Source organism: Oryctolagus cuniculus, chromosome 17 (genome assembly GCF_964237555.1).
Source record: "Oryctolagus cuniculus chromosome 17, mOryCun1.1, whole genome shotgun sequence".
Lineage (NCBI taxonomy): Eukaryota > Metazoa > Chordata > Mammalia > Lagomorpha > Leporidae > Oryctolagus > Oryctolagus cuniculus.
The window spans coordinates 38,839,323-38,852,024 of NC_091448.1; the positions used below are offsets into that span (position 1 = coordinate 38,839,323).

At 57.7% G+C, this 12,702-nt stretch overlaps 2 protein-coding genes across 8 annotated transcripts in view; one reads left to right on the top strand and one right to left on the bottom strand.

The window, feature by feature from the left end:
- The window catches only part of MMP28 (matrix metallopeptidase 28), a 33,185-nt gene extending 26,382 nt beyond the window's left edge, over window positions 1-6,803 (top strand). For both annotated transcript variants that reach the window (XM_017349069.3, XM_002719072.5), the window contains one exon: window positions 90-6,803. In XM_017349069.3, coding sequence (XP_017204558.2) covers window positions 90-484 — 395 coding nt within the window. In that variant the 3' untranslated portion in view covers window positions 485-6,803. The remainder of the gene's footprint in view (window positions 1-89) is intronic.
- On the bottom strand, window positions 1,590-9,278 carry C17H17orf50 (chromosome 17 C17orf50 homolog). Of its 6 annotated transcripts, none has more exons than XR_011383567.1 (3): window positions 4,911-9,278; window positions 1,905-2,068; window positions 1,590-1,739 (listed from the first exon to the last, which is right to left on the bottom strand). XR_011383567.1 is itself a non-coding variant. In XM_017349073.3 (3 exons), exons 1-3 carry the CDS (start codon window positions 4,921-4,923, stop codon window positions 1,759-1,761), a joined length of 636 nt encoding a protein of 211 aa, XP_017204562.2. In that variant the 5' UTR covers window positions 4,924-5,020; the 3' UTR covers window positions 1,590-1,758. The 6 variants fall into 6 exon arrangements, 5 of the variants coding, with proteins under 5 accessions (XP_017204562.2, XP_017204561.2, XP_008269356.2 ...); XM_017349073.3 differs by adding an exon at window positions 2,139-2,451 and having other exon boundaries at window positions 1,590-2,068; window positions 4,911-5,020; XM_017349072.3 differs by lacking the exon at window positions 4,911-9,278 and adding exons at window positions 2,139-2,451; window positions 4,609-4,737 and having other exon boundaries at window positions 1,590-2,068.
- Window positions 9,279-12,702: the final 3,424 nt, after the last annotated feature.

A 12,702-nucleotide genomic window follows, 5' to 3' on the forward strand; every position in this document is an offset into this window, starting at 1 on the left:
GCCTTTCCCCTACTGTCCTCTCCTTGGCCTCCAACTTAAGGTAGCAGAGGTGGGTGGAGGACTCACGCCCCTCTCCTGATGCCCCACAGGGAGTCGGTGCTGGAGATTCCGGGGCCCCAGGCCGGTGTGGGGTTCCACACAGCTGTGCCGGGCAGGGGGCCTGCCCCGCCACCCCGACGCGGCCCTCTTCTTCCCTCCTCTGCGCCGCCTTGTGCTCTTCAAGGGCGCCCGCTACTACGTGCTGGCCCCAGGGGGGCTGCAGATGGAGCCCTACTACCCCCGCGGCCTGCAGGACTGGGGCGGGGTCCCCGAGGAGGTCAGCGGCGCCCTGCCGAGGCCCGACGGCTCCATCATCTTCTTCAGAGACGACCGCTACTGGAGCCTGGACCAGGCCAAACTGCGGGTCACCACCTCGGGCCGCTGGGCCACTGAGCTGCCCTGGATGGGTTGCTGGCACGCCAACTCGGGGGGCACCCTGTTCTGAAGGCACCGCCCCCATGAACTCTTGGTGCCCTCAGGGCCCATTCATTTTCCCTGCCCAGGGGCAGGACCTGTACGGGGAAAGTCCAGGTGGAGGTTTGCATTTGTTCCCTGGAGAGTGGGCCACTGTCGTGTTCCCACCGCATGGCTCCATCTGCGAGGCAGCAGCACCGAGGTCCAGCCGTGGAGGATGGAAACGCGGCTGAGAGTTGGAGGCTGTTTTGCAAGACTGTCCCCTTCTCTCGGGGCCTCCTGGCTCTGTGCTTTGGAAACTGTGTGTCTCATTTCGTCAGAGGCCTCACCTCCAGGGAGCCGGGAGGTCGAAGGACAAGGGTCTCCAACCTCAGAGGCCCCTGGGGCTGACGCATGGGGCCCAGGCGTCACGGAGCCCGAGGGAGGCTGATGCAGCCTCTGGCTTTTTGTCTGGGGCTGGAATAAAGAGACGCCCCCAGCTGGTGGCCCTGCAGGCAGGAAAGAGCGGTCCTGGGAACAGATCGTCCGCAGCTTCCAGTGACAGTGTGTGCAGACGCAGGGAGTGCGGCCGGCCAGCTGTGTGTGTGCAGTTGTGATGGGGGACAGGGCCCACCTCGCCTCAAAAGGCAAAGTGTCCTTGCCCCGCACCGTCCCACCTCCCAGGCCAGGTCAGGGGTCCCCTCCCGGGGTCTGCACTGCTGCAGGCACGGGGGATTTGCAGATTAGGGGAGGCCTCCTGGTCACAATGGCCCCATTCTCCAGGCCACACACGCAGCATTCCTGAAGCTCCTGCTGTCTGGCCAAGAATTGCTGGGCGGCCTGGAGAGGGAACTGGCTCTCAGCCTCCCAGCCGTCCGCTCCTCCAGGCACCCCGCCCCCCACACCTGCACGCTGACCTCAGCAAAGAAAGCTCTCAGGGGAGCTGACAAGGGCCGCAGGGTCCAGCCCCCAGTCCCCCAGGGGCATTCTTAGTCTTCTGCCTTCCTTCTCTGCACAACCTGGACTGCCCTTAGGTGCCAGCGCCTGGTACTGCCCTGCGCTGGGAGGCGAGGGGGCGGCTGCCTGCCCACCCCAGTCCCTCTGGCTTGAATCCCAGAGGGAGGTCCCATCTTCATCGCCCCGCCTCGAGGTGCTGACACTGTGATTAGAGGCTTTATTGAATGATTTGAGGGAAAGGGGAAGCCCAGAGGTTGTTTCCCTTAGGCGATGCCTGTGTCCGCCTGGCCGGAAGGACCTGCAATGCACGTGAGGCTGTGTCTGGGGCGCGCGTCAGGTGGGCGCGGGCGCTGTTGGAGTAGCCGGGCTCTAGGTAAGGCTGGGCTCTGCCCTGGCGGGAGCTAGGTGCCCAATGGAAACCCCCGCCTCAAAGGTGGGCCTCTTCGCCCAAGGGGGCGCCCCGCGGGCGGTTCTGAGGCGGGGCATTTCTCCCGCCCCGGCTGCACCCGCCTTACCCAGATCCGTGTGTTCCAGAACGCAGTGCGCCACGTAGGCCGAGGGGCTGTGCAGGATCCTGCATTTCTTGCAGAAAAGGATCTCGCAGCGCGCACAGCACCCGGGGCGCGGAGGTCGCCGCCGCGTCTCCAGCACGCACGGCTCCTCCGGAAGACTCCGCTTCCTGCGGGGGGGACCGGAATGCTCAGTGCCCCGCGCCGTGCCCCGCGCCCGGCTCCGGGGCGCGTCCTCACCTGTCGGCTGGAGCCACCAAACCGCCGAGCAGCCCGAAGGGGCTGAGCCAGCCCCAGAAGCCGCCGTCGGCGCGCCGCAGCAGCGCCACCTGCTGGGTGCTGGACTCCTGGCGCAGCGGACTGTAGGACACCGAGCGGGGCTCGTGGCCCTCGGCCTCCTGCGCCTCCCGCGGCTGCTCTGAGCCCTCAGTCGCGCGCTCCTCCGGCGGCCTCTCCTCGTCGTCCTCCTCCGAGCCCTCCTGAGCTTCCTCCTGCTCTGCCTCCGTGGCCCGGGGCTTTTCCAGTTCCTTCTTCCACAAGGGGGTCTTAGCGCCTGCGGGCGGGGAGGTCAGGACACACCCCGCTGTCCCAGGTGAAGGGCCTGGCGACCCTGACGGTTGCTCACTCCCTAACCCCCGACAAGGCAGGTGACCGAAGGATGGCGAGGGCGCGATGGCCCGGGTCAGCGGCACTGCCGAGGCGGGCAGCCGCGTGCAGGGTTGTCCTGCCTGCCCACTCGCGCTGCGCGGCTCCTGCATGTCCTCGCCGGGGTTCCCGGGCACGCCATCTCAGGTCAGCCAAGTTCCCTTCCCTCGTCTGCAGGCTGGTGTGAGGCTGACGTGACATGGCGTCACGTCACGTGAGGCTTGGATGCGAGAAGCAATCAACAGACACTAGCCGTGAGGATGGTGCCCTGGGTCCCTCCCTCTTTGCTTCTCCTTGGCTCTCTGGTGGGCAGCTGATCTCTGCGCAGGCTGTCAATCAACGTTTATTGCACTCATTGCATTGAGAGGCGGTGGTCTGAATTTCGTTTTCTAAATTGGGTTTCCTTCCTCAAAATGGGTCCTGCTCTAAGGTAGCCCCGCATCACCTGTGGGGCACCACCTATAGCGGGGTTAGTGCACACTAGGCACCTGTCTGTAGGTTTAGAAAGGAGAGGCCTTGGGGCAGGTGTGGAGGCCCAGCAGGTCAATCTGTATCGCAGTGCCTGGCTCGAGCCCTGGCTGCTCTGATGCCCTTCCAGCTCCCGGCTAATGCACTTGGGAAAACAGCTGGAGATGGGCCAAGCACGTGGGTCCCGTCATGCATGGGGGCGACCAGGATGGAGCTCCTGGTTCCTGGCTTCAGTCCAACCATCACTGCCATTTGGGGAGTGAACCAGCTGATGGAAGACCTGTGTCTCTCCCTCTGTGTCACTTTTTTTTTTTTTAATATTTATTTATTTGAAAGGCAGAGAGAGAGAGAGAGAGAGAGAGAGAGAGAGAGAGAGAGATTGATCTTCTATCCACTGGTTCACTCCCCAAATGGCCACAACAGCTGGCTGAAGCCAGGAGCCCAGAGCTTCCTCTAGGTCTCCCATGTGGGTGCAGGGGACCAAGCACTCAGGCCATCCTCCACTGCTTTCCCAGGCCATTAGCAGGGAGCTGGGTCAGAAGTGGAGCAGCTGGAACTTGAACCAGCACCTAGATGGGATGCCGGCACTGAAGGTGGAGGCTTAACCTTCTATACCACAGTGCCAGCCCCTCTGTGTCACTTTGTCAAATAAGTAAATAAATAAACCTTTTTAAAAAAGCAAAAGGATCCTTCATGGGCAGACTGCACAGAAAAAGGCCAGTTAGCAAAGGCTGCCTTGGAGGTGAACCTCTGTTCCTGCCAGGCCTGTCCCCAATCACCAGTGGGTTTCAGCCACTGGTCCTGCCCCCTCTTGCCTGTGTCTCTGAGCAGGTCCAGACTCCCGACTCCCAGCCATAGCCCCAGCAGGCAAGAAGTTCCAGGGCTGATGCAAGAACGCAGCTGGCCTGCCCTGGGAGCCTGCCACACACTCGCACCCCCCGCCTTTGCTGCCTGCGCCCGCCCGGGCTGCACAGCAGAGTGGCCAGGAGAAAGGGATGAGGGCTGGGGGGCGCAGAGCGTGGCCATTGCCCTGGAAGGTCATGAAAAATGTTCATGGATCCCTGTCCTTCAGTTTAGGGGCTGGGAGCCAGGGAGAGTGGTAGGACTGCCCTGTGCTTCTAGCACCAGCAGGAGCCAATCGCTGTGCTGAACTCTTTCTGCACTGTGCCCCTTAATCCCTCCTGGGGTAGATAGCTGACTGGGTCCTGCAGGGGCCTAGGAATTTGACCCTGAATGTTGGAAACCTTCAAAGAGAAGTTGTCTCACAGATTCAGCCCCTTCCTGGTCCTGTTAAAGGTGGAGTACCAGGCCCCGCTGCACTTTCGCTGAGGAGCCTCCTGGTGGAGAAAGGTGTGCTCTCGGGGCCAGCGCTGTGGTGCAGTGGGTTCAGCCGCTGTCTGCAATGCCGGCATCCCATATGGGCACCGGTTCCAGTCCCGGCTGCTCCACTTCAGATCCAGCTCCTGTGGCCATTTCAGGAGTGAATCAGCGGATGGAAGACCTCTGTCTCTCCCTCTCTTTCTCTCTCTACCATTGCCTTTCAAATAAATAAATATATTTTAAAAAATAAAATAAAAAGAAAGGTGCGCTCTCATACCCAGCAGACAGGGGCTGGGGAAGCCGCGCTTCCGGAGGCTGCCTGGCAGGACAGACCCCCTTAGGAGCCTGCACATTGGTCCAGACCAGAGAAGGCAAGCCAGAACAGGAGCAGGTGCAGAGGAGGGAGCAGATGTCAAGAGTACTCAGAGGGGAGGAAGGAGAGGGCTTGTCGCTCCATGGGCAGGTGATCAGAAAAGGCGTGGTGTCGGCGCTGGGCTTGCTAAGGTGATGGGCCGATTCATCCAAGCTGGAGTCTGGGGCTCCACCTGCTGGCCCCAACCTGCCCCCAGCCCCACTCACTGTGCTTATCCATGCGCCCCAAGGCTGTGCTGCCTGCTTCCTCTGACCAGAGCCTGGGATGTCGGGGGGTTGCTGGGAACCCAGAGAACTTGTTCTGGGCTCTAGCACCTCTGTTGGGTCACAGGGGGTGGGGCTAGAACGACACCTGCCCATAATAGGGTTCTATCCAGGAAAAGTCTCCAAAGCATTCCGCTCTTCCCTTCTGCCTCCTGGAAAAGTGCTAAATGGAAATAGATGGCTTTGCCCCTGGTGGGCTGGGCTTAACTCCCCGCCCTAGCACAGACATAGAGGAGCTGTCCTGCCCTCAGCCTCTTCATCTGTAAATGCCAGGCAGCAGTTCAGTGTCTGCCTTTGTCCGGCCTGCAGAAAGCGCTCAGAGCGTGGTGTTTCTCTGCACCTGCTGCTTCCCTGTCACTATCCTCCTCCATCCCGCACTCTGCCCTCTTCCACTTCATTGACTTAACTCCAAGGAGCAGAAGGGAATGAATGGTGCCAAGTGCAGCAGAAGCAGGGCTTGGGCAAGAGGCAAGGGTGGCTCCTGCAGATGTGTGGGTGGGGAGGGAGCGAAGACACAGGGCTTTGGGAGAATCCTTTCCTCTCCTGGCCTTCAAGCGGGGAGAGACAAGAGAAACAGGAGTGAGCAGATGGGCGGTGAACCCAAGCCAAGCCCCAGAGAGTCCTCAGCCCGATGGGATACAGTTGCTGGCCTCAACAGGACCCATGGCTGATAAGGAAAAACGAACTGGTCTCCCATGCAGGCCCCAGGGTGCAAGGCAACGGGGTCCCCCTTCAGGCATCTGCCTGTTTGGTGGACAAGCTGGAGGGACAAAAACCAAAGCGAGCAGACCCAGCCCTCAACAATCTCCTCGTGGAGAGCCACCCACAAGCTGCCACGTTAGCCTGCTATAGTTTAACGGGTGCTGCCAACATGACACTCCTGGGTCAGGGACAAAGGACTTTATTACTCAGGATGCAGTGGCGGCGGCGGCGGCGGCGGCGGCGTATCTGCATCAGCTCCCTTGCCTCAGTGTCCCAAGAGCGTGATAGAAATAAGTAGCAACAGATGCCTGCAGTTGCAACGGTTTCCCTTGTAAGAGGAACCCTGAGCTTAGGGGACTCAATCTTTGATAATGGGCGTAAGCACACGTGCTGTTTATTCCAGAAGGAGACACCCCCCCACCCCGCCTTCCAAGTGTGCTTAATATTCGAGCTTCCTTGATGAGTCAGGGCCACTGTTTGCAAGCCATGCAGGAACTCCAAAGGCCCACAGAGAATGTCTCCCAACAAATTCATTCTCCCTAGATTTACTGAGGGAGCTCCTGGCCACCATGGCCCTTGGTTGCTAAATTCAAAAGCTCTGAACCCCAGTGGAAAGAAGTGGCCATCGAAGAAGGAGGTTATTTTTCTCTAAAGGGAGGAGAGAACATCCACTTTGCTTACGGCCTTTTCTAAATACTGATGGAATCTGTGGATTCAAAAGGCTTCCATAGCCTAGGCAGCCCATGTCAAGAGCCTCAGGTGATCACTGATGTCACACATAAGAGTGTTAACTGTTAAATTAACAACAGGAGTCACTGTGCACTAACTCCCCATGCAGGACCTCTGTCCTCAATGAGTTCTATTATGAGAGTTAACTGTAAAACTAGTTCTCAGTTTGTTGTGTGTGTGTTTGCGTGTGTGTGTAAATTGTTAAAATATTAGTATAGAGTTGGTCTTCTGTGTACAAAGTTAATTGAAAATGAATCTTAATGGGAAATGGGAGTGGGAAGGGGAGAGGGAGGAGGAGGAAGGGTGGGAGGGTGGATATGGTGGGAAGAATCACTATATTCCTAAAGTTGTACTTATGAAATTTGTATTTCTTAAAAAAATAAATTAAGTAATTAAAAAAAAAAACTCACTCCGCCTAACTTGAACAGTAAGAACAGCAAGAGGGCACAGGACAGCCAGAAGGCTGAGAATTAGGCAGGAACCAAGGCAGGCTCGAGACAATGATCATAGCAAAATTACCCCACAGGAACACTTCAGGCACAGGGGCAATCTCCTCGAGGCATTCCTAAGACCCCCATCTCCTGACAGGTCCATCTGAGCCAATGAGCCTGTGCTATGACTTTTAGGGAGCAGCCCACCACGACACCTTGGCCCAAGCACCCATCTCCCCTGCCTCTCCAGGCTCATCGCCCCGGCATCCCTTTGCCAGCCTTAGGGTGCTTGTTCCCACTTCTCAGGGCTATTTTGGGTTTTGTGGAGGCATCATAAAAATCTGGATTGTACCAGCAAAAAAGCACATTGGAAACTGACCTCCCAAGACCAGTGACACAGCCTTTAGTGGAAACGAGAGAGCAAGCAGATAGTAAACCCATTCGCACACAGAGCGTGTGCCTGCCTCCCACACTCGCACTCCACCTTGGGAGGCCGCTAGAGGTGGCAGAACCCACACCGGTAAGGACCTCAGACTTGACCGTATCTCTATCCAAAAGAGACCGCCGACAGTCAGAGGACAACGAGCTCTCGTTATTGGCAAGCTCAAGCATCCTGCTGCCACTCAGGGAATCAGACCTGGAGAACGAGAGGAGGTCAGTCTCTACGAGTAAAGCTACCACGTTCTCAGAGACACCACACAGAGCTCTGGCTGGTTCCTCTGCTGGGCCCATTCACCTGCCAGGAGGCCTTTGCTGGGCCCTCTCCCTCCTCCCCTGGATGAGGGGCCCTGTTCAGGTGATGACTCCCTTGTGAGGACCTGCGATTTCCACGTGGAATTCTCCCTCGTTCCTGCCGTGGAATCGCCAACTGGCTTGCATTTCACAACGCTGATTTTTCGTATCAGACTTTGGGCCAGGGAATCCCTGCGATCAAAGGGGCCAAGTCCTCCGGCCCACTGATCTCTGCATCTCCCCTCATGGGAGTGGGCAGATCAATGACTTCGACGACAAATCATGACCAACCTAGTGACTCAGAACAGCACCAAGTTCTTCTCTTGCAGTTCTGCAGGCCAGGAGTACAGCACACGGCTCAGAGGGCAAAGTCTCCAGAAGCCAACCTGTTCCTTGCTGCTTCCAATTCCCAGAGGCGGCGGGCATTCCTGGCTTGTGCCCCTGTCACTCCCACCTCTGCTTTGGCTGTCACAGCTCCTGCTTCAGTAGCTCGGCCTCACTCCCGTGGGTGCTCACACATTGATGGCCCATCCAGACAACCTGAAGACCTCGCCTTCTCCAGGCCCTTCGTGAAGTCGTATCTGCAAGAGCCCCTTGGCGGACCCCAGATGCTGTGGATCAGGAGGAGGTGCTCTTGGGAGGCCGCCCCAGGACACGGCACGGCTGTAGCATTCTCAAGGTAAGGCATCGCCTCACCTGCAGCGACCCAGCTCGACGGCTAGTCCAGGTGGAAGGCTGAGAGCCAAGGGACCTGTTTTTCAATAATTCCTACGTAAATTCTGCATCTGATCTTACCCGTTTGCTGGTTCTCTGCCTCTGTGGCATCTTGGAGACTTGGCAGAATCTTTGACTGTAACTCTCCCACGCTTGATTTAGACACATGATTGATCTTAACCCGCCCTCTTGGGCTGGGCCCACACGCCCGAATTTCAAGGAGGCTCCACCTGGGACCTCAACAAAACCAGGATTCGATTAGCAAGAAAGGATAAGAAATGGCTCCTCCAAGATCTCTCGCTGTGAGAGATCCTCACTCCCTGGTGCTCATGCGTTGGGCTGACCCCTCCCCTATGAAGTAAGGCTGACCTGGGTTACAAACAGGATATTGTGCAAATGGGGGCTTCTGCCTTGTTCTCTCTGGGCTCACTCACTCTAGGGAAAGCCCATGGCCACGTCAGGACGGCGCTCAGCAGTGCTAGGCAGAGCTCTGTGAAGTCAGGACCCAGAACCGAGGCCCCCCTGCCTCCTGGAAACCCAGGGAAGCCTGCAGTGACTGCAGACCTGGCCGGTGACATGACTGCCACCTAGTGGAAGACTCGAGCTAGAACCACCCGGCGAGACTCGCACCCACAGAGATGACCTCAAGGTGACTACTTGCTCTAAGCCACTGAGTTCGGTTCGGGAGCCGCTTCCTGAGCAGCAGGGCTGCCCTACCCCGTCTGGCTGCAGGGCACTCTTCCCACGGGGCTGCTGGCTGCGCACGCTCGGCTCCGTGTTGCTCCTATATTGACCCAGGTGTCTTTCTTTGTAGTTTTCAGCACGCTTTTCTTCCCGTTATTTCCTTTCAATTATCTCCTAAAGGCACCAAGACTATTTCACCCATTTTATGCTAAGGACACAAGAAAACTGAGGCGGACGGACCGGCATTGTGGTATAGCAGGTTAAGCTGCAGCCTGCGACGCCGCCATCTCATATTAGAGCACCAGTTCGAGTCCCAGCTGCTCCACTTCCCATCCAGCTCCCTGCTACTGCGCCTGGAAAGTAGCATATGATGGCCCAAGTGCTTGGGCCCCTGCACCCATGTGGGACACCTGGATGGAGCTCTGGGCTCCTGGCTTCGGCCTGGCCCAGCCCCGGCTGCTAAGACCATTTAGGGAGTGAACCAGCGGATGGAAGATTCTCTCTGTCCTTTTCCTTCTCTCTCAGTCCCTATGCCTTTCAAATACATCTTAGGAAGGGAGGGAGGGAGGGAGGAGGGTGAAAGGCGACGCGGGGAAAGTGCACAGTGCAGGTGTTGCTTGCTGCAGCCCCTGTGAGCCTCCCAGCTCACACCCAGGCCCCGGCTGGGCTGGGAGAAGGATCCGCAGCTTGAGGCTCCCTCCCCTGCCTGACTCCTGTTCCAGATCCCCAGGCCAAAGTCACCTTTCCGGCTGGTGCACACAGCTGCGGGGCTGCAGGAGCTCCCAGGAGGATCCTGTGGGCCCCTGCTGGAGGAGAGCAACGGGCTGAGGGAGCAGCCCCCATCTCCGGAGGCCCCTGAAGGACACGCGCCACCACCAGCACGGTCTTGCTGTCAGTCACGGAAAACAATCCTGGCTAACCTGAGCAGGGGAGGATGCCACACAGCCCGCGGATTCGCCAAGACTCATGCACAAGGCTCCTCAAAGAGGCAGGAGGAAGGTCCGGGGACCCAGCGCCACCGCTAAAATTCCACCCCAGAGCCGGGACCACGGAACAGCAAATCCCAATCATGGCCCATGTTCCAGGAACCACATGTGGACATCGCCAGGGCGGCCCATGCTGAATCCTTTTTAAAAACTTATTTTCTTTAAAGATGTATTTGAAAAGGGGGGGTGGAGGATCTTACTCTCTGGTTCACTCTCCAAATGCCTGCATACCTGCAACAGCCGGGACAGCACCAACCAAAGCCAAGAGCCCAGAACTCCATCCGGGTCTCCCTCAGAGATGGCAGGGACCCACGCACGTGAGCTGTCACCTGCTGTCTCCCAGGGTGCACAGTGGCAGGAAGCTGTAACTGGAATGGGGGCTGGGACTGGAACTCAGGGATGTGGGTACCTGAGCAGCATCTAGCTGATGCGCCAAATGCCTGCTCCTCCACTCACAAATTCTTCACCACTTCTGGGTACCTTGTCTTGGCCCCAGGTGGGCGGGTCTGATGGACTGAGCCACAGTCAGGTGCTCCTCATCAGGCCAACAGGGGTGGGGCCTGGTGAGCTTGCAGAGGTTGAATGGGGCTCCTTGGGGGGTGGGGGAGGTCCTCAAGCCAGGAGCAAGCTATGGGCTGAGACCCACACCCTGCAGTGCCGCCTTCATGGGCGACAGGCGGCGCTGTCTGGCAGGAGGAGAGCAGTCCAGATTCATTTTGTCTATAACTGAAGCAAACCAACTCAAAGCAGCTTAAGAACAGGTGGGTGCCCCTCTGTGTCACTGCTCCATCTGCGCCTTTCTATTAATTAGAATGTTCTGGGACCTCGTGACAGGGTGAGCACCATCTTTTGTTTCTTACCCAAAACCCAGCTCAAATTCTATTTCATTAAAATCTTCCAACTGGAACAGATCTGCACCTACCCCCGCCCCACCCCTTACAGAACTCACTGGCTGCCTGTTACAGTTCTCTTCCACTTGACACAGTCTTTAAAGCCCTGTCCTATACAAAGTGCTCACAAGGCGAAAGCCTGACTTGACTGACAAAGACAAAAAAAGGAATTAGCTCATGTAATCCAAGGGTTGGCAAACTACAGCCCAATTCTGCACACAACCTGTGTTTACATGACCCCTAAGCTAAGAACAGTTCACACATTTTTAAGAGGTTATATAAAAAGAGAGAGAGAGAGAGAGACAAGGCCTGCGTAGTGGTGCAGCAGGTTAAACAGCCTCCTGCGATGCCAGCATTCCACATGAGCACTGGTTCGAATCCCAGCTGCTCCATTTCCAATCCAGCTCTCTGCTAACATGCCTGGGAAAAGCAGTGGAAGACGGCCAAGTGCTTGGGCCCCTGCCACCTGCAGCATGTGAGACCCGACAGAGCTCCAGGCTCCTGGCTTCCACCCGGCTCAGCCCCAACCGCTGCAGCCATGTGGTGAGTGACCCAGCGGAAGCAAGTCCTCTCTTTTCACTCTCTCCTGGCTCCTGGCTTTGCCACTGTGGGCATTAGAGAAGTAAACGGTGGATGGAGCTCTCTCTCTCTCTCTCTCTCTCTCTCTCTCTCTCTCTCTCTCTCTCTGCTTAGCTGTTTCTGAAACAAACTGAGAAACAAAAAAGCCCAAGGGCAGGCTCTTCTTAAAGCAGCCTGAGCCACAGGCTCACCTCCTCCATCAGTGCCCTCTGGGACACCTCTGGCTGTCATATGGAGGCAGGGTGTGTACTGGCATTTGGTGTGTTAAGGCTAAAGGATGTCGCACAGAAACCCCAGGCCCCAACAAAGAACTGACTGGCTCCCAATGTCAGCCGTGTCAAGAGGAAGAAAGGCGTTTCAGGGGCTGTGTGGCCGTGCAGGGGGTAAGCAAAGGCAATCCTGGCGTTCCTTATCAGAGCACTGGTTCAAGTCCCAGCTGCTCCGCTTCTGACCCAGCTCCCTGCTACTGTGCCTGGGAAAGCAGCAGAGTATGCCGCAGTGCCTGGGCTCCTGCACCCATGTGGGAGTCTGGGATGGCGGTCCTGGCTCCTGGCTCCAGCCTGGCTCCGCCCCATCTGCTGGGGTCATTTGGGGAGTGAACCAGCAGCTGGAAGAGCTCATTTTCTCTGTACGTGTCTCTCCCTCTCTCTGTCACTCTGCCTTTCAAATAAATAAATCTTTTGAAAATTTAAAAATAATCTAACAGAAGAAAGGCTGTTTCAGACCAACCTTACTAACTCGATAAAGTTACACGGAATGTAAGCATCGGGCACGTCCTCCACTGGCTGCTCCAGGCCTAGGCCACCGCTGCTGTCCCGTGGACGCCTGCAGCAGCACCGGCTCCACCTGGCACCCTTGCTGCCCTCCCCGCGGGCGGCAGCCTGGCTTGCAGCATGGGCCTCCTGCACCCGCAATACTTCAGTGCAACTGTCATTTCCCCCAGAGACGCGCGTCACCTACACGGCCGTGCGCCAGCTGGGACCCCACTTCCTCTCTGCCTCCCACTGTGCCCGTCTGCTATTCTGGGAACACGCCAAGCGCGCTCCTGCCTCGGAGCCTTTGCACCGGCTGCTCCCACTGCACACTCTTTCCGGCCCCCTTAGGGCTCCCATCCTTCCCGCTCTCGGGTCTCTGCAAACGTCACCTTGGCAGTGATCATCTTTCCTAAGCCCCACACCCACCCTCATCTCCTTCTCTCCCTGGCATTTAATGCCACCTGACTTGCTACAGATTTCTGTTCAGCTGTCACCCATCACCCAGCCATGTCAGAGCCCACATGAGGCCAGGG